Source organism: Bufo gargarizans, chromosome 3 (assembly GCF_014858855.1).
Source record: "Bufo gargarizans isolate SCDJY-AF-19 chromosome 3, ASM1485885v1, whole genome shotgun sequence".
NCBI classification, from domain to species: Eukaryota; Metazoa; Chordata; class Amphibia; order Anura; family Bufonidae; genus Bufo; species Bufo gargarizans.
The window spans coordinates 208,059,353-208,084,746 of NC_058082.1; the positions used below are offsets into that span (position 1 = coordinate 208,059,353).

Here is a 25,394-nt window from a genome sequence, read left to right on the forward strand (position 1 = left end):
TAAGTGGAAGCGTTTAAAAGCGTAACTGAGACCCCAGTCCCATGCTAGGGCAAACGCATCTAATGCCCAGGGATTGTGGGAGCAGAATCTTGCCACCTTCGTATTGTCCCTTGAAGCAAACAGGTCCACTTCTGGAATGCCCCATTAGTCTACTATCATCTGAAAGACTTCTGTATCTAAAGACCATTCTGTCTGATCTAATTTCTTCCGACTAGATTCAGCGACCCCTTGAGAAGGATCTTACATTTTGTTCTGTCCAGTGGAATATCTTAGTAGATAAGGCCAGGAGATTTTTTTGACTTTGCCCTCCCTGATGGGAGAGGTAGGAAACAGTCGTCATGTTGTTTGAAAGGATTTTTAGGTGGGAACCCCGAAGACTTTCTTCCGCCATCTTTTAAATTTGACGACCGAGAGCTCATCTACTGGGGCCAGGAGCCCTGATAGTAGTACTCTCCCACTTTTGCTCCCCATCCTGACTGACTTGCGTCCGTCATGATTTGTACATAGGGAGTTCTCTTCCATACTACTCCCCTGGAAAGGTTCCTTGGGACTGTCCACCAACATAGTCATGTCTTTACCATGTGAGGAATGGACGCGCCGAAAGGGACGTCTTTTCCAAAGTGCTGACGCGTAAACCTGGCTTAACCGTCCAAGGGCAAGGTGGGAGACGTCGCCCCAGGAGCAGGCTATGGATCAACCAGAACGCTCCCTCCCGATCCCCCCCCTGCTCAGCATTAGTACAGGACCGCAGGGGGGACATCATGATCCCTCATGGTGTGTGGTAGGATTCCTATCTTCATCTCCCTTAACACAGGGAGACCTTTCTCCGCCCTGTCCTCTGTAGGGACAGGAAACACTGGTGTTGGTGGTGGGAGGGGGGATTTAAACCTTTCTCTGTTCCTGCCCCTACAGTGGTCAGGAGTCAATCTCCTTGTGTGCCGTCGCGGTGATAATATGGAAATACAGTGTATTTATTTCTCAATATTTTTTTCATGTTTTTGACACACTTTTTTTAAACAGGCGGGCGAGGGGCACACGTGAACTAGCAGCAGGACGGATCCGACAGGCTGTTTACCCGCCGGACCCCCTGCCTCTAGTCTGAAACTAGCCTAACACAGCTTCCTTGCTATCTTACATTTAGACCATTTCTACCTAAACCAGGTGTAGAAAATAACGAATGAAACAGACCTACCGGCCCCTCCCCTTCGCTACCCAAAATTTTATACCTGCCATGACCAGCGCGAAGTCGCAGATAGCGGAGCAACTAACCGTCGCGCCACCATCTGCGCCTGAAATACCCCTAAATTAGGCGTATTTCAGTATAGTAAATGACCCCTTTGGTGTTTACTATAGTACAAAACGGCATTTTCAGCTTGTGGTTTTTGGCGCAGATCCACACACACTTACACACAAAAAAAAAACAACGCACAAAGCAAGTATTGACGCCTACTTTCATTTCAGTGAACATTATTCTGTAAGATAGGGCATGCTGCTTCTTTTTTCCACATGGGAAAAAAAAGCAAGCTGTGCTTCCCAACGAGATAGGAGGCTGTTTTAATTTTATTTATTTTTTGGAGCTGATTTTGAGGCGGAAACAATCCAAAAAACTCTGTGAACTGGTGCTTTTTTGTCAAATAACGTTGCTATGCCCGCCGCTGTTTTCACCCCTTCTTGTGCTTTTCCAATGTTGGGAGATATAAATGTACCCTCACACAGCACACGCCACAGACTCGGTGAGGTAACGCTCCACACAGAGCGAAGGACTCCATTCATGAGCTCTACTACTGGTACTGGGCGCGCCTGCAGTCTCCTCCCCTTCCTACAAAGACAGGTCACATGACCGTGACGCCACGCCTACCCTAAACCTCTCCTCTCCATTCCAGCGAATGTCTCCTGGGATCTAGCGGCTGCAGCAGAGTACAGCGGCAGAAGTGTATCCGCTACCGCTCAGGTACTGTACTGGCATAGCCTGGCATGGACGCCCGCGGTGGGCACCATTTGGAGGAGATATGCCATGGGTTTTGATTTGTGTGTATATATGGGTTGTGTTCTGTGTGTGCAGCCATTGCTTCCAGGGCACACACAGCTGTATGTAAATATATATGTGTTTATAGATCATATGTGTGACGCAAAGCAACATGGGAAATGAATGCAATAATTCCCAAAGTTTTCTCCAGGAGACTGCTCCCTGTCACTGGGCTGCTGCTGCCTCCTGGTAAACAGTTACTCATGTATGGATGATGAAGATGACACAGCTGGGTGGATACAATGTATTCCAGATACTTGGCTGACTATACATCCTCATGGAGATCTGATCTACGCATTATAAACCAGTTAGGTGGAGAGCGTGTAATATGTAAAACACGTTAACGAGCCATCATTAAGGTGATATATCACATTCCAGCCAGGTTGTATCGGTGACAACTAGTCCATGTATGGTGTTCTCACTGCGACTTTTTCCGTATTGTGATAATGGAGTCTGATATTTAAAATATTTTTAAGGGATTTTCCATCCATGTGAAAATCTCTTCTATAAGCCGTAAATGTGTTAAAGTAAAAGAAAAATTTTAAAAAAATCTCCAAATCCTGTGTTGACAGTGTGGCCTTTGTGTAGGCGGCTGCAGTGGTGACATGTTGTCCCGATATGTGACCACAGCAGTAAGAGTGATTGGCTGCTGTGGTCATGTGTCCCGGCAGCACTTCAATGCTGCAGCATTATAAACAAAGACCAGGGAACGTTTGACATCGGAGCAGTAGGGATTCGTAAAGTCGGTACATGCTAGTGCTTTGAGATTTTTTTTCCCAAACTTGGAACAATTGCATGTTAAAGAGGTCATCCAACTTAAAAAAAAAAAAAATGTAAAATGGCTGCAGATGTTATAAAACAAAATCGAACTGGTGCTAGCCTCCAGCTGGCCAGCATGTGACGACTGCAGTCAAGTGGTGGTCGCATTGGTCACATACTGTACTACCGGCATTGTGACATGGTGGTGGTGATGCCGAGAAAGTAGGGTACTTGACTGCTGCAGCCACTAATTGACTGCAGAGGTCATATGCTGGCAATATGGAGCATCAGTGCTGGATCCTCGATTGGAAGGAAGAGAGAAGTAGGGTTTCTTTTTCTGTTTTATAGTTTTTGCAGCTGTTTCTATATTTTTGAGATAAACACTTACTCTAATTTTCCTTTTTGCGCTTTCATTTTTTTCATTTCTGCCTTCCAAGAGCCATAACTTTCCGTTCACACAGCCATAGGAGGACTTCTTTTTGGGAGAATGTACCATATGTTGTATTGGAACCCAGGAAAAAAAAATCTTTGTGGGGTGAAATAAAAAACAAACAAACACAATTCTGCTTTGTCATATAACCTACAGGAAACAGCTGGAGGCGGTTACAAGTAACAATGCACAAATTCAGTGTGAGACCTAGGACTGTTGGTTTTCTGCTAGTCCTTTAAAAGCTAGATTATAGTTAGTGACAGCCATATGCATGCAGTCACCCAAGTGGGCATCTATCAAGCGGGTTCTATATTTAGCCTTCCGGTAGTTATAATTAGTGTTGAGCGAACTTGTGTTTTAAGTTTGGCGTCTAAAGTTTGGGATCGGGTTATCGAAGTATCCTGTTATGGATTCTAAATTCCGTTGTGGTCCGTGGTAGCGGAATCAATAATCGGCCCCTCTGGTGCCACTCGTCGTTACAATGCCCCCTCTGGTGCCACTCGCCTGTCTACTATGTCATAGACTTTATGGTGGGGAAGCAAGCCATTGGCTCCTGTGTCCTGCCACAGTAATTCAACTATATCATCATCCTGAGCCACACATGTGGCTTATGACCTATGGGTTGGGGATCACTATTATAATTCTTGATTGCTTTTGTCTGGTTTCAATGGGTTTAAAAGTTTCACATTTATGCAAATTGACTTTGACTTGCTGTTACGCAGCTGTTTTATAATTGAGATCTGGCTGTAAAAAATAAATAAAATCTCAAATGGGTCCCAAGCTGCCTGTGCTTGCAGAGTAACATTTTTAGTGACAGTCATATCATGCTTAGTTGGCAGACCCCATTGACAGTCTTTAGATGAGATTTTAATATTAAGGGATACATGTCATGTAGACCTTAGCCTAATATGAAGATCTGACTGTATCATGTGATTTGTGGCGGTTTCCTGCCATGAAAAAGCTGCACATTTTTGGCACACTCCATTTATGCACCAAATTTGTTACTGTTTATTATCTTTTTCTCTTCTTTCTACCTTTGAAAAGTGGGCCTGGTTAATTAGGTGTATGCCAAATATATCAACTTGAAAACAAAAGTTCAATGAGGGAAAAGAGGGCTTAAAAATAGAGTAACTTCTCTAGATAAGTGTTATTTGTAATGATGCACCAAATTTATCAAATGATGTGATATCTGATGGATTTAGAGCAAATTAGTGGACACTGAAGCAGACTCAAAGCAAAACTGACTTAGTGTTTTTCTAGAAACATGACCGCTCTTGTCCAAGAGTAGAGTTCGGTGAACCATTGTTTTCAAGTTCGGCGTACAAGGTTTGGGTTTACGTAAGAATTCCATTATGGATTCTGCTACCACGGACCATAATTTATGTTCCGTGGTAGCAGAATCCATAACAAGATTCTAAGAGAACTCGAACCTTGTACACCGAACGCGAAAACAAAAGTTTGCTTATCCCTATCCATAAGTCGTGCCTGGTATTTCACAGCCCTGTTCACCTATGTAGCTGGCTTTAGACTCTACAGCCGAGGGATGCCAGCCTATTAGTTCTGGTACACAATGAGTTACAGACCAGAGATGTCAAATTCTTTACTGCATGAGGCAGAAGCAATGCCTGGGCTCCCACCCAAAATAACTCTGGTTGTGAGATCACCCATCAGCACGTGCAGCACCTTACTGTTGGAGCTATATGCATCTACACAAATGAAGCAATGATATGCATTGTGAGAGAGCTGTCTTGTTCTCTATAGGTGACAGATTACACTTGCAGCACCTATTTGGAGGAGTTTCCATATGTAGGGTACGGCTACATGTAGAATAAATGCTGTGGCATAGCTTACAGAAAATCCACAGTGTTTACAGTAGCAGTGGAGCCGCTATGGCTTCAGCCCTGTTTTGATATTTCAAAGGGTGGCCTCCTCTCATACATTGGTGCCATATCACTGGGATATGCCACCAATGACAGATGAGTGGGGGACTCGCTCCTATCTCTAGAACGGGGGCCCTCAGAGTGAAAGCCATATATATTCACTTCTATGCGAATTCCGAAAATAGCTGAGTGTGCTTGCTCGGCTATTATCAGAACTCCCACAGAAGTGAATGGAGAGCTAGCTGTGCATGTGCGGTGCACTCTCCTTCACTTTAGTGGTCCCATTTTCTGAGGTAGGTGGGGGTCCAACCTTTGGGACCCACTCCTATCTGAAATTGGTGGCATATTCTAGACATATGCCACCAATAACCTGTGGTCCTGTGCTTCCATTTCTCCTCTGCGGTCCTGGGCTCAGTTTCTGTAGGTGGTATTGCTTTTTAGGATTCTGCTCCACAGCTTCCACTCAGCCCTGGACACAGCATGAGGTTGGCTGGTTTTGTGTTACACTGCTTATAACGCTGGGTTCACACCTGAGCGTTTTACAGCGCATTCAAACGCGCTATAAAACGCTCAACACATGAAAACCAATGCTTCCCTATGGCCCTGGCTCACACTTGAGCGTTTTACAGCGCGTTTAAACGTAGAATTTCGGCAACGCGCGACAATGGGCGTTCGCTTGTCTCTGTATGCGCGATTGTAAACGCCAGTACAATCGCACATAGAGAGCGCTCCTTTCAGAACGCTCTGGTGTGAACCCAGGGTAAGGGTGGAGCTCATTACTCTCTGGGCTGTGTGGGTTAGGTCAGGTGATCTCGCTAACCAACCATGGCTCTCCTGCAGGTATTTAAGTGGCTCAGCCCTCTTCCCAGATGCCTCAGTATCAAGGTTCTTGAGTTTGTTGGGTCCTGATACTTTGTTCCTGGACTCTGTTTATCGTCTGATCCCTGCCTGCTTGCCTTGTCTCTCCTGTTGCTGACCCGGATTGCCTGACCTGTAGCTGTGCCGCCTGCCCTGACATTTTGCCTGTCTGACTACGCCTCTGCCTCATTCTTTGGTACTGCACTGTTGCTCCTCGTAATGACTCCGCCTGCGTGACTACGCGTGTACTTCTGGTACCTACCCAGGTATATCCTGGTCCGCCTGGGCCAGCTACCACTGACTCGGGGATTGCTCGGGAGTAGCCCCCGGCAACTACCCTAACGACTCAAATCTATCCTTACCATCTGAGGTTCTAGTGAAAACCAGGTAGTTGCTTAGACGTGCCCCTGAAGGTAATACCTCGGTTAGCCTCCCTGATCACCCCCTGTCATTGATCACCCCCCTGTAAGCCCATGTCAGCAGAGAATCAGTCTTCATGTCATAGCAGAGAATCAGGCTTCACGTCACCCACCACTGTTGAAGGTAATACCTCAGTTAGCCTCCAAAGTTGTATGGCCAATGACCAGCATGGGTGGGCGAGGTTGCAGTCGCAACGTGGCTGCCCCATGGAAACCCAGTTCATAGGCTAAGTTAACATGTTGCAGTTTCTTATGGGTTTGTGGTTTGGATTCTGCACAGCAAATCCACTACAGAGTACGGTACAGTACAAGTCTATGGGATTTTCCAATCCCCAATCGATATGCTGCAGATTTTTTAGATGCAGATTTCTTCAGGCGGACCAGACTTTGAAATCTGCAGCATGTCTATTTTCTTGAGGATTAACTTCTTCCTATGGAATAGTGAACTGTGGAGCTCTTATAACTGCTGCATCCCCTATACATGTTCTCCATTTACCTTGTTTAAATATATGTTACTCTTGAGGCCTTCTACCTGCTGTTCCCAGTCGTTCGAACACTTTAGAAATGATGGATGCATTGATGGATAACTTTACAGAAACTTGGCATTTGGATGAAACTGGCAGTCACCACCAATTTAAGAACCTTATCACTTAGTCATATCTTTAACACATCTTCTTTCCTTATTGGATGTGGCTCAATACCATCTTTTGCATTTGAAAAGCGACTTGCATTAATATCCTCCAATATTGTTGGTGAAAACACTAGGCCAGTGGTCCTCAGACTGTGTAGCATTGTGTACTTTCTAACTACTCTCTATAGTAGTCTTCCATCTAGTTTTTAAAAGTAGATAGATATGATGGATTATGCCATTCTAAGGCCTCATGCACACGACCGTTGTGTCCCGTGTCCGTTGTTCCGTTTTTCTGTGATTTTCTGCGGACCCATTGACCTTCAATGGGTCCGTGGAAAACTCGGCTAATGCACCGTTTGTCATCCGTGTCCGTGATCCGTGTTTCGAGTCCGTGAAAAAAATATGACCTGTCCTATTTTTTTCTACGGACAACGGTTCGCGGACCCATTCAAGTCAATGGGTCAGTGAAAAAACACAGATGCACACAAGATTGTCCGCGCGTCCGTTTTTTTCCCTATCATTTGCATGGCAAACTTGACTTATTTTTTATATATATATTTTTTTTTTTACTTTCCTTCATGTCTGGAGATCCTCCAAAAATAAAGGAAGACACACGGAAACAAAAAACGGACACGGATCACGGAACAACGGAACCCTTTTTTGCGGACCGCAAAAAAAAATACTGTCGTGTGCATGAGGCCTTTAAGGGTTTAAAATGTAATCAGCTCTCTAGTTATTGAGATTCTGGCTTTCTCCTCAAGACAACACTCCTTTGCGTGTCCTGGTAGGTCTGTGCACAGACCCCCTCCCCTTTGACAAACAGAGGGCTGCTAAACTTTGGAGCAGTTTAAGAACGTGTCAAGATGCACTGACCCTAAATTCACACCTGAGCGTTTTACAGCGCGTTCCTACGCGCTGTAAAACGCTCAACAAGGAGAAACCAATGCTTCCCTATGGGAATGGTTCTCACCTGGGCGTTTTACAGCGCGTACGATCGCGCTGTAAAACGCCCGACGCTCCAAAAAGTTCTTGAGCTTCTTTGGGGCGTTTTGTCGCGCGTTCCGGTACATAGACTTTCGGGAACGCGCGACAATGGGCGTTCGCTTGTCTCTGTATGCGCGATTGCAAACGCCCGTACAATCGCGCATACAGAGCGCTCCTTTCGGAACGCTCAGGTGTGAACCCAGGGTGAGCCACAATTGCTGTCCTGGCTTTTTTTTTTTTTTTGGCTCCCACACCCCTCCCAAAAAATAAAGCCACAAACTCCTGACTTGATCAACATTTTTGTAGTTTTTTTTTTTCTTTTTTCTTTTTGTGAATAGTGTTTTTTCCACCTGACGTTTTTTTTTGTGTGGCTGGGAGTTTTTTCCTTGGGAAGTATATAACCTCCTGTAATGTCACTTCATTCATATGGGGAAAAAGCCTTATTAAAAAAAAAAACACACGATTATAATTCACGTTGGATGTACTTGTTTTTTTTTGTTTTTTTTCATCTTAGAAAAAAATGAAAATAGATGGAGAAAAAAGTGCACTGTGATTTGAAAACAATGCCATTGACACAAAACACGCTTCTCGGGGTAAAAAAACACCACTGGTGTTCTATTTTTTACATCAGCAAATAGACAGCAAAAGAAAAAAAACCTCACCAAAAAGCACAAAATGCTATTGAAAACACCATAAAAAGCCTACAGTATGGATATCACCACCCTTAAAGGGGGTTGTTCAACCCTTTACAAGTGATGGCCTACCCTCAGGAGAGTAGGCCATCACTTTCTGTTGGGTGGGGGTCTGGCTGCCCTCAGCTGTACTGATCAGCTTTTCTTCAGTAGCTCAGGTGCTGGACTATACAACTCCCTTTCTGTAGTGGGCAGAGCTGGTTACGACAACGCTGCTCTCACTGAACTAAATGGGCTCAGCCAGGGGCGGACTGGGAACTTAAAGTGGCCCTGGAGAAAACCTAAAAGTGGTCCCATGTTGTCGGAAGGTTCAAATTGAAGGTGGGGCAACATGTAGACAGGGAGGACAGAAGTAGGCGGGACCAGCAATACCCTAGTGCAGCACTAAGTACAGCCCCAGCAGAACCAAATCCCATAGTGCTACACCATATACTGCCCCAGCAGAACCCAATACCACCGTGCAACACAAAATACTGCCACCCCCGCTGCATTATTTTACTGTATCATCGTACTGAGAATAGCAATACAGTTTAATTCTGGAGGGTGCCTGCGGCCACCAGCCAGATGCTGTAGTACTTGATGCTTCTAGCTATGGCTGCAGTAAACTATTATTTCAGTAATAAAATATTCTATTGATTATTTTTTACGATTGAGTAATATAATAAGGAAAAATGAATTAATAGACTGTTTTTCTTTATTAAAAACTCATCGGACCCCAACACCCTTTATTCCCCCCTGTGCGATTAGCCCAAGTGCATCAGTTCCCCCAGTGCCATCAGCTCCGTTCCCCCCCCAGTGCCATCAGCTCCGTTCCCCCCCCAGTGCCATCAGCTCCGTTCCCCCCCCAGTGCCATCAGCTCCGTTCCCCCCCAGTGCCATCAGCTCCGTTCCCCCCCCCAGTGCCATCAGCTCCGTTCCCCCCCCCAGTGCCATCAGCTCCGTTCCCCCCCCCAGTGCCATCAGCTCCGTTCCCCCCCCAGTGCCATCAGCTCCGTTCTCCCCCCAGTGCCATCAGCTCCGTTCCCCCCCCAGTGCCATCAGCTCCGTTCCCCCCCCAGTGCCATCAGCTCCGTTCCCCCCCAGTGCCATCAGCTCCGTTCCCCCCCCAGTGCCATCAGCTCCGTTCCCCCCCCAGTGCCATCAGCTCCGTTCCCCCCCCAGTGCCATCAGCTCCGTTCCCCCCCCAGTGCCATCAGCTCCGTTCCCCCCCCAGTGCCATCAGCTCCGTTCCCCCCCCAGTGCCATCAGCTCCGTTCCCCCCCCAGTGCCATCAGCTCCGTTCCCCCCCCAGTGCCATCAGCTCCGTTCCCCCCCCAGTGCCATCAGCTCCGTTCCCCCCCCCAGTGCCATCAGCTCCGTTCCCCCCCCCAGTGCCATCAGCTCCGTTCCCCCCCCAGTGCCATCAGCTCCGTTCCCCCCCCAGTGCCATCAGCTCCGTTCCCCCCCCAGTGCCATCAGCTCCGTTCCCCCCCCAGTGCCATCAGCTCCGTTCCCCCCCCAGTGCCATCAGCTCCGTTCCCCCCCCAGTGCCATCAGCTCCGTTCCCCCCCCAGTGCCATCAGCTCCGTTCCCCCCCCAGTGCCATCAGCTCCGTTCCCCCCCCAGTGCCATCATCAGCTCCGTTTCCCCCCCCAGTATTTATTTCACTGGCGCTTAGGACATGGCACTGAAGAGGGGCAGCCGGCAATAGATGGCATGGAGGGGCTGAACAACGAGCTGATGGCACTGGGGGGGGGGGGGAACGGAGCTGATGCACTGGGGGGGGGCTCCGTTCCCCCCCCAGTGCAATCAGCTCCGTTCCCCCCCCAGTGCCATCAGCTCCGTTCCCCCCCCAGTGCCATCAGCTCCGTTCCCCCCCAGTGCCATCAGCTCCGTTCCCCCCCCAGTGCCATCAGGCTCCGTTCCCCCCCCAGTGCCATCAGCTCCGTTCCCCCCCCAGTGCCATCAGCTCCGTTCCCCCCCAGTGCCATCAGCTCCGTTCCCCCCCCAGTGCCATCAGCTCCGTTCCCCCCCCAGTGCCATCAGCTCCGTTCCCCCCCAGTGCCATCAGCTCCGTTCCCCCCCCAGTGCCATCAGCTCCGTTCCCCCCCCAGTGCCATCAGCTCCGTTCCCCCCCCAGTGCCATCAGCTCCGTTCCCCCCCCAGTGCCATCAGCTCCGTTCCCCCCCCCAGTGCCATCAGCTCCGTTCCCCCCCCCAGTGCCATCAGCTCCGTTCCCCCCCCCAGTGCCATCAGCTCCGTTCCCCCCCCCAGTGCCATCAGCTCCGTTCCCCCCCCAGTGCATCAGCTCCGTTCCCCCCCCAGTGCCATCAGCTCCGTTCCCCCCCAGTGCCAGCAGCTCCGTTCCCCCCCCAGTGCCATCAGCTCCGTTCCCCCCCAGTGCCATCAGCTCCGTTCCCCCCCCGTGCCATCAGCTCCGTTCCCCCCCCCAGTGCCATCAGCTCCGTTCCCCCCCCAGTGCCATCAGCTCCGTTCCCCCCCCAGTGCCATCAGCTCCGTTCCCCCCCCAGTGCCATCAGCTCCGTTCCCCCCCCAGTGCCATCAGCTCCGTTCCCCCCCAGTGCCATCAGCTCCGTCCGTCCCCCCCAGTGCCATCAGCTCCGTTCCCCCCCCCCCCCCCCCAGTGCCATCAGCTCCGTTGTTCAGCCCCTCCATGCCATCTATTGCCGGCTGCCCCTCTTCAGTGCCATGTCCTAAGCGCCAGTGAAATTAAATACTTACCTTTTCTGTAGAGGCGCCGCTCCACAGCTCCTTCCTCTTCTTCTCACGCACTGCACTGGATCCTGACGTCACACAGCATCAGGTCATAGTGCTGGCTTACGTGCACTATGACCTGACGATGTGTCAGGATCCAGTGCGGTACGTGCCAGCGGGTGACCATGAAGCAAGCGCTTCACTCCCGTTCCGTGGTCACATGACACAAACGAATCCACGATGCAAAAAATTTGCATCGATGATTTTTTTTTTTGGGTTGAATTACTCGATTCAATCGAGTAATTATTTCAACCCTACTTCTAACATTATTTAATGCTGAGAATATTAGATGGTTATGTACTTGGCTGGCGGCCATGAGGGGAGCTCAGGTGGCCCCCTGGACATCGGCCCACCAGGAAATTTCCCTTTAGGGTCTATGACAAATGCGCCCCTGGGGACAGTAGTGCAGTAACCAGCTCTGTCCACTACACAGCTTCATCAATTGTGTAGATCTGGTGCCTGCAGAGTAACTGATCGTCGGGGGGTGCAGAGTGTTGGATTTCCTCCGATCAGATAGGGATGACCTATCCTGAGGATAGGTTAGACAACTAGGGTTTGGTGATCATGGCTGTGCTCTATTAGAAGATAAAACAGCAGGTAAGAACTTTCCAAAGGTACTGATTTGCATATAATTATTCAGAAAAGAAGCTAATAACCAAATGATGGTGATAAAAAAATGTTGCCACTCTCTAAATTTGTATGTCTGCAGTCATTGTCGTCCACGCTCTTTGTGTTTGTATTGTTTACCTGCTGGACTGGATTTCACCGGAGGTTTAGGTGACACAATTCTTAATCTGCATTAGGCTCTGTTAACCTCACATTTAAGCCGGATTCAGACGGCTGTTCCGATTTTCGTCTCCAAAACATTAACCTATGAAGATGTCTGGGCGCGTCCATTTTATTTCTGGAACCATTAATTTGAATGAATGAGTCTCAAGCAGAAAATTAACAAAAACGGTGCATTGTTCCTCAGTCCATCCCGAAAAACTAAAGTGTGAATTGCACAATTTACTTTGAAGGGGTTGTGGTCACATGCCAACTCCTGTTTTTCTGATCCTGTGGATAGGGAAGAAGTGTTATAAGTGGCACAACCCCTCTGCTATGCGGGTGCAGTCTGGATAGAAATTAGTCTTCTAAATGGGACCTAAGGGCGCAGCCACAGGAGTGAAATTTCTGCTACGGACATTGCTATTTATTGCAAAGTGTAAAATCTGCTGTGGAAATCCACAGTATAAATTGACATGCTGCGGATTTAAAACCCTATTCACTTGGACTACCCTCCTTCCCTGCTACTATGTAATCGACATCCAGTGCTGGTACACTGCTATCCGTTCATACAGCCAAACGGTGGGGTGACGAAAGTCAGACCCCCACAATCTGGTTTGATGATCTATACTAGGGATGCCCAACCTGCGGCCCTCCAGCTGTTGCAAAACTACAACTCCCAGCATGCCCAGACAGCCTACAGCAGGACATGATGGGAGTTGTAGGTTTACAACAGCTGGAGGGCCACAGGTTGAGCATCCCTGATCTATACTAAAGGGCCCTTTCCAGTGCCCAAACGTTCATTAGCAATAATCTGTCAGTGTAAAGGTGCTGCCAATTACCCATTGAACGAACAAAACACTTGTTCATCAGGTAATAGAATTGTTCATGTGGACACCTAAATCGTTGTTTGCTGGCAGCAGATTGTGCCGTCTAAACAGCCTCTGCTGCCGCCAAAGATTCTGTATGGGGATGAGTGATGGCATTAGTGATCTCTCCCTCCCATACTGTGATTTGTGACACATACTGTGGAGGAGATCACTGCATGTAAATACAGTGGTCTCCTCCACTGATGAGCAGGAGATTGTCAGGAAGGAACGCTTCATCAGCCCATGTAAAGGGTTCTTAAGGATATGCCATCATTATTGTGAAGAAGGTATCATAATAATCGAGGTTTTCACCTGCAGCATATAAATGGGGTGAATGGACCACTGGGTGAATACACCACAAAAGAGCAGCATATGAAAGCATGCTAAGAGTCAGAATTTTCCCCAGTCTAAAGTCCTTCACAGACTCTCTTCGCTCGTGGTGGCAATACTGTAATCCAGCAGAGCAACAATGAACTTCACTTTGTCAGGGCTTGGACGTGTCAGCAGAAAATAGCAGTTGGTATTCTCTCCTTGCACTGGCTGTTGTCTGACCCATCTGCTTATCTGATCACAACAGAACTGCCGCCAGTTACAGCTAGGGCCCAGTAATGGTTTCTATAAAGGCTTTTAAACGTGAGCACATTTAATACCCAAGTATATTCCATAGTTTATAATTCATGCAGCTAAAAGTAGAAGTAATATAATTCTTATTATAGTAAAGCCATTACAGGTTTCTGTAAGTCTCATTGATTTATTAATGGCTATGAGGTGAATCATGTCCACCAAACAACTCAAAGAAAAACAAAAAAACGCATACTGTACATCTGTGACTTTCCGGCCAGGGAAAGAATGGTACCTGTGTGCGATTTCTATTGAAATACCAGCTACACTAGAGAAGGCTGGCTCTGCCTGTCAGGGCCCAGGGGAAGGCCTTGGGCAGGGTTCACAGGCTGGGGATGGGACCACCCTAGGATAACTTGCCACCTAATTTACGTACCTAATCAAAGCGCATTCTCTCAGCAGTAAATAAAGCAGGACAGCCACATAGGTTTTTTTTTTTTGTTTTTTTTTTGGTCCAGCCAATTCCCGACGTAGAGGCCGGTTCTCTGCTGGACCCCATTATAGTCAATGGGGTACGGGGGGCAGGCAACAGTATCCGTCAATGCCAGATTCGGAGAACTCTGGTGGACTGTTCTAGGCCGGAACATCCTCTTGGAGAGGGCAGACGGAGATGTGAAACTTGCCAATAGTTATTATAAAGTTAGACATTTATCGTCTAGCCTAAGCTCCTGTGATCAATCTGGTGCCGGTCTAGACTAGGATACTAGATACCAGGATTGACATTTATCGATACTAGGCTGCGCTACTGCACCATGTTCTCCTCAGCAGCACAGGGGAGAAGGAGTCACTCTCTCCCTCCCATCTGTGCTGCTGCTGCCAATAAGAAGAGAGAGGGGTGGAGGAGGGCGGGCAGTTAACCCCTCAGGTGCGGCACTTAAGGGGTTAACTGCCACTGATCACAGCTCCCAGCTATGTGATTCTGCTGCCGTCACCCGCCTCCTGTATTGGAGGTTAATTATCATTAGTGACACAGTGCCCCCCCCCCAGTATTAAAATCATTGGTAGTAGCAGTGTAATCCTGGGGCTCCGATCGGTTACTATGGCAGCCAGGATGCTACTAAAGCCCTGGCTGCCATGGTAAGCTCCCTGCTGCTGTGTGTACTATGCACAGGGCAGCAGGGAAAGTGTAAGATCCTATTCACCACAATAGAGCTCTATCGGGGTGAATAGGACAAGGGATTAAAAGATACCAGGTTCTAGCCCTTACACGTCCATTCTCTATGGGGCTGGAAGAGATGCGGACAGCACATGGTGTGCTGTCCGCATCCGCATTTCCGGAGCGCAGCCCCGATCTTCCGGTCCGCGGCTCCCGAAAAAAATAGAACATGTTCTATACTTGTCCACAAGAATAGGCAGTTCTATGGGGGTGCCGACCGGGTGTATTACAGATCCCTAAGGGGGAATGGACCCCTAAGGGGGAAAATGGTTATTAAATAAAAAGTAAAAAAAAAAAAGCCCAAATTATTAAGTATAAATCACACACTTTCCTAATTTTACATATAAAATATATAAACAATAAACATATCACATCGCCACGTCCGAATAGTCCAAACTATTAAAATATAAAAAAAATCTCTATGCGGTGAACAACGCCAGAACAGAAAAAAAAATATTCAATTAATACATTTTTTTTAAATGCGGAATGCACGTGGCTTTTTTGGTGGTTCGTTTTTTTCACGTGGTATCGAAATAGAGTCAAAATTTTGGTATCGCAACTATCCTAGTCTAGAGTTTACGCCATCCATAGGTTTTTTAAATCTGCCCCAATGTTTTTTATCTTAATAATTTAAACTGCCACCAGCTTGTAAGAAAAAAAAAGCTCTGAAAACATTTGAAACTTTTTTTTTTTTTTTTGAAGCCATGTTCCCACCAGGCATAGGGTACTTTCACACTTGCGGCAGAGTGATTCGGCAAGCAGTTCCGTCGCTGCAACTGCCTGGCGGATCCGTCAAAACGTATGCCAACTAGGCCTGCATGATATATCGCAAAAGCAATCGTATCATGATAATCGATGATTGCGATATGGCGATTTGGCCGATCCAAAAATGCTGCGATTACCTACAATGATACACAGCCGCATCAACAGAGTGAGGAGGGGCTGGGGGCCGGCATTTGGATTAGGAATGACAGCGGGGACCGGTGCAGTCCCTGTATTCTAATGCACTGGCCTCGCTCACTGTTGTATAATCTTATTTAACCTGTAGGCATTGTTAAAATATAATAATCATGTGTAATCCAGCTGTATTACTTACAACAAGTTCCGTAGAAGGGAGGAGGCAGGGCGGGTGGGCGGCGCGTAACTCACTACGTCATGCACCTGAGCTGCCCACTTTATGAATGGAGCAGGCAGCGCGAGCCTCCTCCCTTCTCTCTGCTACGAAATTTAGTTGTAAGTAATACAGCTGGATTACACATGATTATTATATTTTAACAATGCCTACAGGTTAGATAAGATTATACAACAGTGAGCGGGGCCGGTGCATTAGAATACAGGGACTGCACCGGTCCCCACTGTCATTCCTAATCCAGATGCCGGCCCCCACCCCCTGTATTGGGGGTCATTCACACTGCAGGGACACTGTTATGGGGGGGGATCTGTGGAATGCACATAGCATAAGATATATATGTGCCATCCAGAGATGCCCTGCATAGCAGTGCCATCCAGAGATGCCCTCCATAGCAGCGCCATCCAGAGATGCCATCCAGAGATGCCCTCCATAGCAGCGCCATCCAGAGATGCCCTCCATAGCAGCGCCATCCAGAGATGCCCTCCATAGCAGTGCCATCCACAGCAAATAGACCTCTAGCACAATTCCCTTAAAATATCACATCGCATATCGTTATCGCAATTTTTAGGGCCCCAATGGCAATCGCACAAAATTCCCATATCGTGCAGCTGCTAACTGATGGCATTTGTAAAACGGATCAGGATCCGTCCGGAATGCATTGAAATGCCGGATCCGTCTTTCCGGTGTCATCCGTAAAAAACGGATCCAGCGTTTATTTTTTTTCACCTTTTTTTCGGTCTGCACATGCGCAGACTGGAAGGACAGATCTGGCATTCCGGTCAGTGTTCAGTTTTTTTGGCCGGAGATAAAACCGTAGCATGCTGCGGTTTTATCTCTGTCCTGATCAGTCAAAAAGACTGAACTGAAGACATCCTGATGCGTCCTGAACGGATTGCTCTCCATTCAGAATGCATAGGGATAAAACGTATCAGTTCCTTTCCGGTATAGAGCCGCTAGGACGGAACTCAGTGGCGGAAAAGAAAAACGCTAGTGTGAAAGTACCCATAATTTAGCATTTTTTATTTTATTTTTATTTTTGTTTCAGACAAAAATGCTGTGGCTAGATGTTTCTTTAAATGGAGTCTGTCAGCAGAGTTCTCATTGCACAAATGCTGACAACAGTGATCGGTTGATTAAAAGTTTTACATAGAATGTAACATAAAAGAGTAGTCATAGATTAGTCCTGTAGTAGGTGTGTGCAGCCTGGTGTAGTCCATGAGGACAGGAAATGTGCCTGCCAGCATATGACACCTGAAAGTATGAATGCCGTTATCCAGTTATGACGACAGACGCACATTGTCGTCTTTTGGCTAGTGTTAATAAATGGAAGGAAGTGAGGCTCAATTGAGGGAAGCTATCAGTTTTTCCCTAACGTAGCTGAACGATAGAGTATTTTTATTTCTTACCATTGTCTCAACACTTTTTTTTCCTGTATTTTCAGACTCTTAATTTTCTTCCGCTGTAAAAGAGCAGAATCATGGACAGTGGTAAGTCACGCTGCGTATTCTGTAACACAGACATGGGCAAAATGTGAGCAAGAAAACCTGACGTATTTGTCCCAGATGTATGTATGTGTCATTTTTAGTTTAATTTAAAACCAGTGAACACTACAGCTTTATTAACAAAATGACGTAAGTTTGCTGTGTCCAGCTATGGGCCTTCCATATAGGACATTCAAGCCACTTTCTCAATGTTTATGTGGCAGGGTTTGGCACAACTGGTTAAACTCTCCTCAAAAGGAGGTTACGTTTTTCGCCAGTTATACTGCAAGCAGAAGTTTGAATTAAAGGTGTTGTCCGATGATTAACCCTTTCCCTGCCAAGGATGTATGTCATACGTCCTGGTAGGGTGGCAATTCAGTAGTCAAGGATGTGCCTCGTATGTCCTTGCTACTGATGGCCGGTCATGTTTTAAAGGTGACAATCTCAGCTTTAAAACAAGGCCAAGTTTGAAGCTTTACTGTCATATATTGTGAGTTAGATCGTTGAAAAAGGGACTTGATGAAAACTACATATGCCTGCAGCTTTCATTCCCGCCCTGATTTCTAAGTGCTCTAACTTGTGATATATTGCGACTGGAGCCTCAAACTTGGTCTTCTTTTAAAGCTGACAATCTCAACTTTAATAGAAGACCTGGCATGAATCTCTTATGCAGCCCGAGATATGCCAGCAGAAAAAAGCCATTGAGAGAAGTGCTGACAGGTTGCACAGGGAGAGACATAGCTTATCTCTCACTGTCTAGCTCCACATTTCTGCAAAAGGGGGAATCGCACGGACTTCGGTGCATGCTATTAATCCTCCTATCCCCCCATCAACCAGAGAACATACTCTGATGGTCACATATGAGAATCCTCTTCTATGTTTGTGTAGAAACCTTCTTTCCTCCAGACGCAGAGGCTGTCCCCTTGTCACAGTCACAGTCCTGGGGATAAATAGATAATGGGAGAGATCTCTGTACTGACCCCTGATATATTTATACACAGTAATTGGATATCTCCTCAGTCGTCTTTTTTCTAAAGTGAATAACCCTAATTTAAATAATCTTTCAGGGTACTGTAGTCCACCCATTCCAGTTATTACTTCAGTTGCCCTCCTCTGGATCCTCTCCAGCTCTGCTATGTCTGCCTTGTTCACAGGATCCCAGAACTGTACACAGTACTCCACGTGTGGTCTGACTAGTGATTTGTAAAGTGGCAGGACTATGTTCTCATCACGGGCATCTATGCCCCTTTTGATACAACCCATTATCTTATTGGTCTTGGCAGCAGCTGCCTGACACTGGTTTCTACAGCTTAGTTTGCTGTTCACTAAAATTACTACGTCCTTTTCCATGTCCGTGTTACCCAGTGTTTTACCATTAAGTATGTACGGATGACTTGCATTATTCCTTTCCATGTGCATAACCTTACATTTGTCAGTGTTAAACCTCTTCTGAAACTTCTCTGCACAAGCTTCCAATCTATCCAGATCCATCTGTAGCAGTATACTGGCCTCTTCCGTGTTAATTAAGGGGGAATAACTACTGTGTGGGGGCACTGAGGGGGAATAACTACTGTGTGGGGGCACTGAGGGGGAATAACTACTGTGTGGGGCCACTGAGGGGGAATAACTACTGTGTGGGGCCACTAAGGGGGAATAACTACTGTGTGGGGCCACTAAGGGGGAATAACTACTGTGTGGGGCCACTAAGGGGGAATAACTACTGTGTGGGGCCACTAAGGGGGAATAACTACTGTGTGGGGCCACTAAGGGGGAATAACTACTGTGTGGGGCCACTAAGGGGGAATAACTACTGTGTGGGGCCACTAAGGGGGAATAACTACTGTGTGGGGCCACTAAGGGGGAATAACTACTGTGTGGGGCCACTAAGGGGGAATAACTACTGTGTGGGGCCACTAAGGGGGAATAACTACTGTGTGGGGCCACTAAGGGGGAATAACTACTGTGTGGGGCCACTAAGGGGGAATTATGCAAATAAAGGCATCAGACAGCGATTGAGGCATGGCTTAGGGTATGTTCACACAATGGATTTTAAAAATCCCCCTACAAAATCTGGAATTAGACTTACCAGTAACTTACTCTTTTTCTAGAAGAAGAAAAAATAAATAAAAAAGGTGAGAGGAAGCTCGTGTAATCACTTCTCTGCGTTTAATTAGGCCATTTAATGATGCCATAAACAAGAGGTTTATTAGCGCCCAGATCACGGGCCAAATAAATCGCACCAAACACAGGAGCATCAATAAAGTTTCCATTTCATACTGTCCCTATCCTGTCCATACCCAATCTATAGAGTACAATATACAGACTGCTTATCTAGCAATACCTGTTACAGGCTGTAGGAACAGCGATAACTATCATTAGAGAGGAAGCTAATATATTTCTGATGGGAAAAATCTCATTAGCCAGAGAAGACATTTTCGCTAATTAACTGTCACCATAGTATAATAGTTTTATATTACCATAGGGGGAAAAAAGCATTTAGCCGCTTTTCAGACAGCTGTAATACAGGGTTTTTATTATGGATGTAAAAGCCAGACTTCCTGCAGTTCATCAGAACCAGAGGTGTGGCGCGTCAACTCATTTTCTGATGAACTACATGAGGTTCAGGTGTTCGGTTCATAACGAGTAATAAAGCCTCCATATCATACCTGTATAAAAGCGGGCTTAGTAAATGCATTATATGCTGTTCAGGGATTTATCATTGTTAATTAGGATTACAGTTTGTGTAGGGGAGGGAAATTTATATACTAATAATTCTTGACTGCCAATACGGTGGTTGATGCATTCCTGCAGTTTTTGCATTTCAGTAACACATGTAGATTTGAATGTAGACATACAGTATGTGGCATGTATGAACTCCTCCCATCTTAGTTTTTTTCAGACTATATTTTATTTATCATAAGTATTCTGTTAGAGTGCACCTTTTATTTGCAAATTAGAAATTTTTTGCCAATTTTTTTTTTTCTAATCGTTGTTTGCTGCAAATTTGCAGGTTGTGTGTATCAATTTTCAGGCTATATTTTGATACAAAGTATGTTTGCGCGCTCAGAAAATGTAGATTTTGGTTACCTAGAAGTGGTTTGTCCTGTACAGTATACATTTTTAACAAATATGTAGATGATGACCATATATTACATGGCCTCTGTGACAGTGTTTTTAAAGGGGTTCTCCTGGAATTAAGAAAATGAAAATACTTAAATGTTACCTTTATAATAAATATATTCCCAAATACCTTTCATTAGTTAGAGTGGCTAGTTTTGTCTACGGAGCAATCACTGGGAGAAATAAAATGGCCACCGTCCTACCAGTACACACAGAACCTGTCCTAACCAGACAGGAGGACCAGTTACTTTACAACACTGAGCTGAATACCTTCCTCATCCTCCTCTCTGTTCTGTGGGGATGGAAATGATGAGGAGACATGAAGTACAGAGAGGAGGGTGGGGGTAATGAGCAGCAGCTCTTGTATGCAGTCTACATTACCACAGCTCCATATTACCACAGTCTGTCCTGTCCATCCTCTCTGTACTTCATGTCTCCTCTGAACTAAATTCCCCAGAGATTCAGCTAAAGTTCTTATAATCTGTATTGAGGATCATAATCTCTGACAAGTAGAACAGAGAGGAGGATGATGGAGCTATTTACCTCAGTGTTGTGAAGTAACTTGTCCTCCTGTGTGATTAGGACAGGTTCTGTGTGTACTGGTAGGACAGCGGCCATTTTGTTTCCCCTGATGATTGCTCCCCTGACAAAACGAGCCATAATAAATAATGAAAGGTATTTGGAAATAGATTTATTATAAAGTAATATTTAAAGAGGACCTTTCACTAGTTTAAAAACTAACTATATCAGTGGACTGCACTTACTAGTATGTCTGGGCGCCGCTCCGTTCGCCCGGTATAGGCTCCGGTGTCTGCAGCTCCCTCTGTTGTACTGGGCGGAGTTTTTGTATTAGGCGTGTCCCTTGCTGCAGCGCTGGCCAATCGCAGCGCACAGCTCATAGCCTGGACACCGTGTTGCACCTGACAAGTTCCTGATCAGATTTTTTGGTCTTTCCAGTTCTGGTAATTTTATGAAGCTATGTACTTGTAACTTTAGGCGTAAGTGGCATGTAAGCACTTTGCACATGTTTACTCTTTATTTTTAAGAGGTGTGGTGGATATAACTTTCTGCATGGGTTATAGGTTTTCTTTTTAAACTTTGGGGGAGATCAAAACAAGTGTAAAGGGAAATTGGCTTAGTTGCCCATAGCAACCAATGAGATTCCACCTTATATATTTCACAGCTCCTTTGGAAAATGAAAATGGAATTTGATTGGTTGCTAGTTTAGCTCATTAGTATTGACCCCAAAAGACACACTGACATTTTTCTACCACTTTGGGGGGCAAAAAAAGTTTGTCTTAGGCCTCATGCACACGACTGTTGTTCTGGTCCGCACCGAGCCGAAGTTTTTGCGGCTCAAGTGCGGACCCATTCACTTCAATGGGGTCGCAACAGATGCGGACAGCACTCCGTGTGCTGTCCGCATCCGTTGCTCTGTTCCGTGGCCCCGGAAAAAAAATATAATGTGTCCTTTTCTTGTCCATTTTGAGGACAAGAATAGGCATTTCTACAATTTGCGGACCACAAAAAATGGAAAGGTTGTGTGCATGAGGCCTTATAGGGAGAAAAATACTGTAATTTTCTTATGGAGTGCTGCATCAGTGCCGTCTGTATACTCTTTACAGTCCCTGCCACTCGCACCTTTAATGCTAGCATGGGCCTCAGAGGCTGAAGAGATTCCGTACAGGCTGCGCTGATACCGATTACCCCTGTAAAGGCCGGCATCGCAGTTAACTCTGATGCTGGCAATCAGTAACGACGTCTAGGCAGTTACCGTACACAGAGGCTCCCTGTCGCAATCGCCCCTCTGTGAACACAATTTCGGGATGCTGATGGGTTGCCGTTGCCAGGACCATCATCAGGGCTGTACAGACGGTACTGCTGACAGGGGCCTACTTTCTGTTCAGCATAAACACATTGGAGCCCAGACATTTTCGCATGGGGCTTGCTCATTTCCCATACAGTGGATATAAAAAGCCTACACACCCCTGTTAAAATGTCAGGACAAAGATAAATCATTTCAGAAATGTTTCCACCTTTAATGTGACCACTCAATTGACAGACAAACTGAAATCTTTTAGGTGAAGGATGGAAAACAAAAAAAAATAATAATAATGTGGTTGCATAAGTGTGCACACCCTCTTATAACTGGGGATGTAGCTGTGTTCAGAATTAAGCAATTACATAAAAATTATGTTAAGGCTCCATTCACACGTCCGTGGTGTGTTGCGGATCCGCAACACACCTGCCCCGCACCCCTATAGAAATGCCTATTCTTGTCCGCAGCTGCAGACAAGAATAGGACATGTTCTATCTTTCGCGGAGCTGCGGACCCGAAGATCGGGGCCGCGCTCCGCAAATGCGGATGCGGACAGCACACTGTGTGCTGTCCGCATCCATTCCGTCCCCATAAAAAATGATTGGGTCCGCACCTGTGTGAATGGACCCTAAATAGGAGTCAGCATACACCTGCCATATTTAAAGTGCCTCTCATTAACCCCAAATAAAGTTCAGCTGCTCTAGTTGGTCTTTCCTGAAATTTTCTTAGTCACATCCCACAGCAAAAGCCATGGTCCACAGAGAGCTTCCAACGCATCAGAGGGATCTCATTGTTAAAAGGTATCAGTCAGGAGAAGAGTACAAAAGAATTTCCAAGGCATTAGATATACCATGGAGCCCAGTGAAGACAGTCATCATCAAGTGGAGAAAATGTGGCACAACAGTGACATTACCAAGAACTGGACGTCCCTCCAAAATTGATGAAAAGACTAGAAGAAAACTGGTCTGGGAGGCTACCAAGAGGCCTACAGCAACAGTAAAGGAGCTGCAGGAATATCTGGCAAGTACTGGCTGTGTGGTACATGTGACAACAATCTCCCGTATTCTTCATATATCCGGGCTATGGGGTAGAGTGGCAAGACGAAAGCCTTTTCTTACAAAGAAAAACATCCAAGCCAGGCTACATTTTGCAAAAACACATCTGAAGTCTCCCAAAAGCATGTGGGAAAAGGTGTTATGGTCTGATGAAACCAAAGTTGAACTTTTTGGCCATAATTCCAAAAGATATGTTTGGCGCAAAAACAACACTGCACATCACCAAAAGAACACTATACCCACAGCGAAGCATGGTGGTGGCAGCATCATGCCAAGGGGCTGTTTTTCTTCAGCTGGAACTGGGGCCTTAGTTAAGCTAGAAGGAATTATGAACAGTTCCAAATACTAGTCAATATTGGCACAAAACCTTCAGGCTTCTGCTAGAAAGCTGAACATGAAGAGGAACTTCATCTTTCAGCATGACAACGACCCAAAGCATACATCCAAATCAACAAAGGAAGGGCTTCACCAGAAGAAGATTCAAGTTTTGGAATGGCCCAGCCAGAGTCCAGACCTGAATCTGATTCAAAATCTGTGGGGTGATCTGAAGAGGGCTGTGCACAGGAGATGCCCTCGCGATCTGACAGATTTGGAGTGTTTTTGCAGAGAAGAGTGGGCAAATCTTGCCAAGTCAAAAAATGTGCCATGCTGATAGACTCATACCCAAAAAGACTGAGTGCTGTAAAAAAATCAAAAGGTGCTTCAACAAAGTATTAGTTTAAGGGTGTGCACACTTATGCAACCATATTATTTTTTTATATATTTTTTTTTTCTTCCCTCTACCTGAAAGATTTCAGTTTGTTTTTCAATTTAGTTGTACAGTTTATAGGTCACATTAAAGGTGGAAAATGTTCTGAAATTATTTATCTTTGTCTAATTTTTTTTTACATCACAGAAACCTGACATTCTAACAGAGGTGTGTAGACTTTTTATATCCACTGTATATTAAACTTCATGAGTCCTATTTCAGTGATGGACTGATCACCAAAATAGTGCTTGTCTAAGGCTACTTTCACACTAGCGTTCTGCTGTCCGCTCGTGAGCTCCGTTTGAAGGGGCTCACGAGCGGAGCAGAACGCTTCCGTCCAGCCCTGATGCAGTCTGAATGGATGCGGATCCGCTCAGACTGCATCAGTCTGGCGGCGTTCAGCCTCCGCTCCGCTCGCCTCCGCACGGCCAGGCGGACAGCTGAACGCTGCTTGCGTGCGGATCCGTCCAGACTTACAATGTAAGTCAATGGGAACGGATCCGCTTGAAGATGACACCATATGGCTCAATCTTCAAGCGGATCCGTCCCCTATTGACTTTACATTGAAAGTCTGAACGGATCCGCTCAGGCTACTCTCGCACTTAGAAATTTTTCTAAGTTATTAATGCAGACGGATCCGTACTGAACGGAGCCTCCGTCTGCATTAATATGATCGGATCCGTTCAGAACGGATCCGATCAAGCGCAAGTGTGAAAGTAGCCTAAGTGATTTATATTTTTTTTACTGACCCACGGTCAGTAAAAAAAATACTGATGTGTTTAGACACATTCAAATCAATAGGTATGTGTGCTGTCCACAGAAAATGCGGACAGCACATATCCGTGAAAAACGGAAATGTGGACGAGGCTAAAAATGGACACACGGACCAAACATGATCCTTTATAGACATCTTCACGGATAAAACAAGGAAGCTTTTTTTCACAGACTTGAAAATTACATGGAAATGTGAACGAGGCCTAAAGCAAATGCGTCAGTCTACAAGGCAGGAAACTTTCAAAATATATCACTGGTCCTCTGCTGGCGGATTACAATAGGGATGCCTTTGGTGACCACCCAGGGCCTGGATTTCCTGGTGAGTTGCATGGCCGGTCAAATAACCCTACCCATTTTCGTGTTGACCGCCCGCCTCTGACTGAAGCTGAATGCTCCATTCGTAGTAATTTGCCACTTTGTA

The 25,394-nt window shown here is 46.2% G+C and overlaps 1 protein-coding gene across 1 annotated transcript in view; it reads left to right on the plus strand.

Moving 5' to 3' along the window:
* The first annotated feature begins 1,843 nt into the window (after window positions 1-1,843).
* The window catches only part of PRRG1 (proline rich and Gla domain 1), a 54,900-nt gene continuing 31,349 nt past the window's right edge, over window positions 1,844-25,394 (plus strand). The window contains exons 1-2 of the mRNA XM_044288094.1: window positions 1,844-1,951; window positions 17,418-17,463. Coding sequence (XP_044144029.1) covers window positions 17,454-17,463 — 10 coding nt within the window. The 5' untranslated portion in view covers window positions 1,844-1,951; window positions 17,418-17,453. The remainder of the gene's footprint in view (window positions 1,952-17,417; window positions 17,464-25,394) is intronic.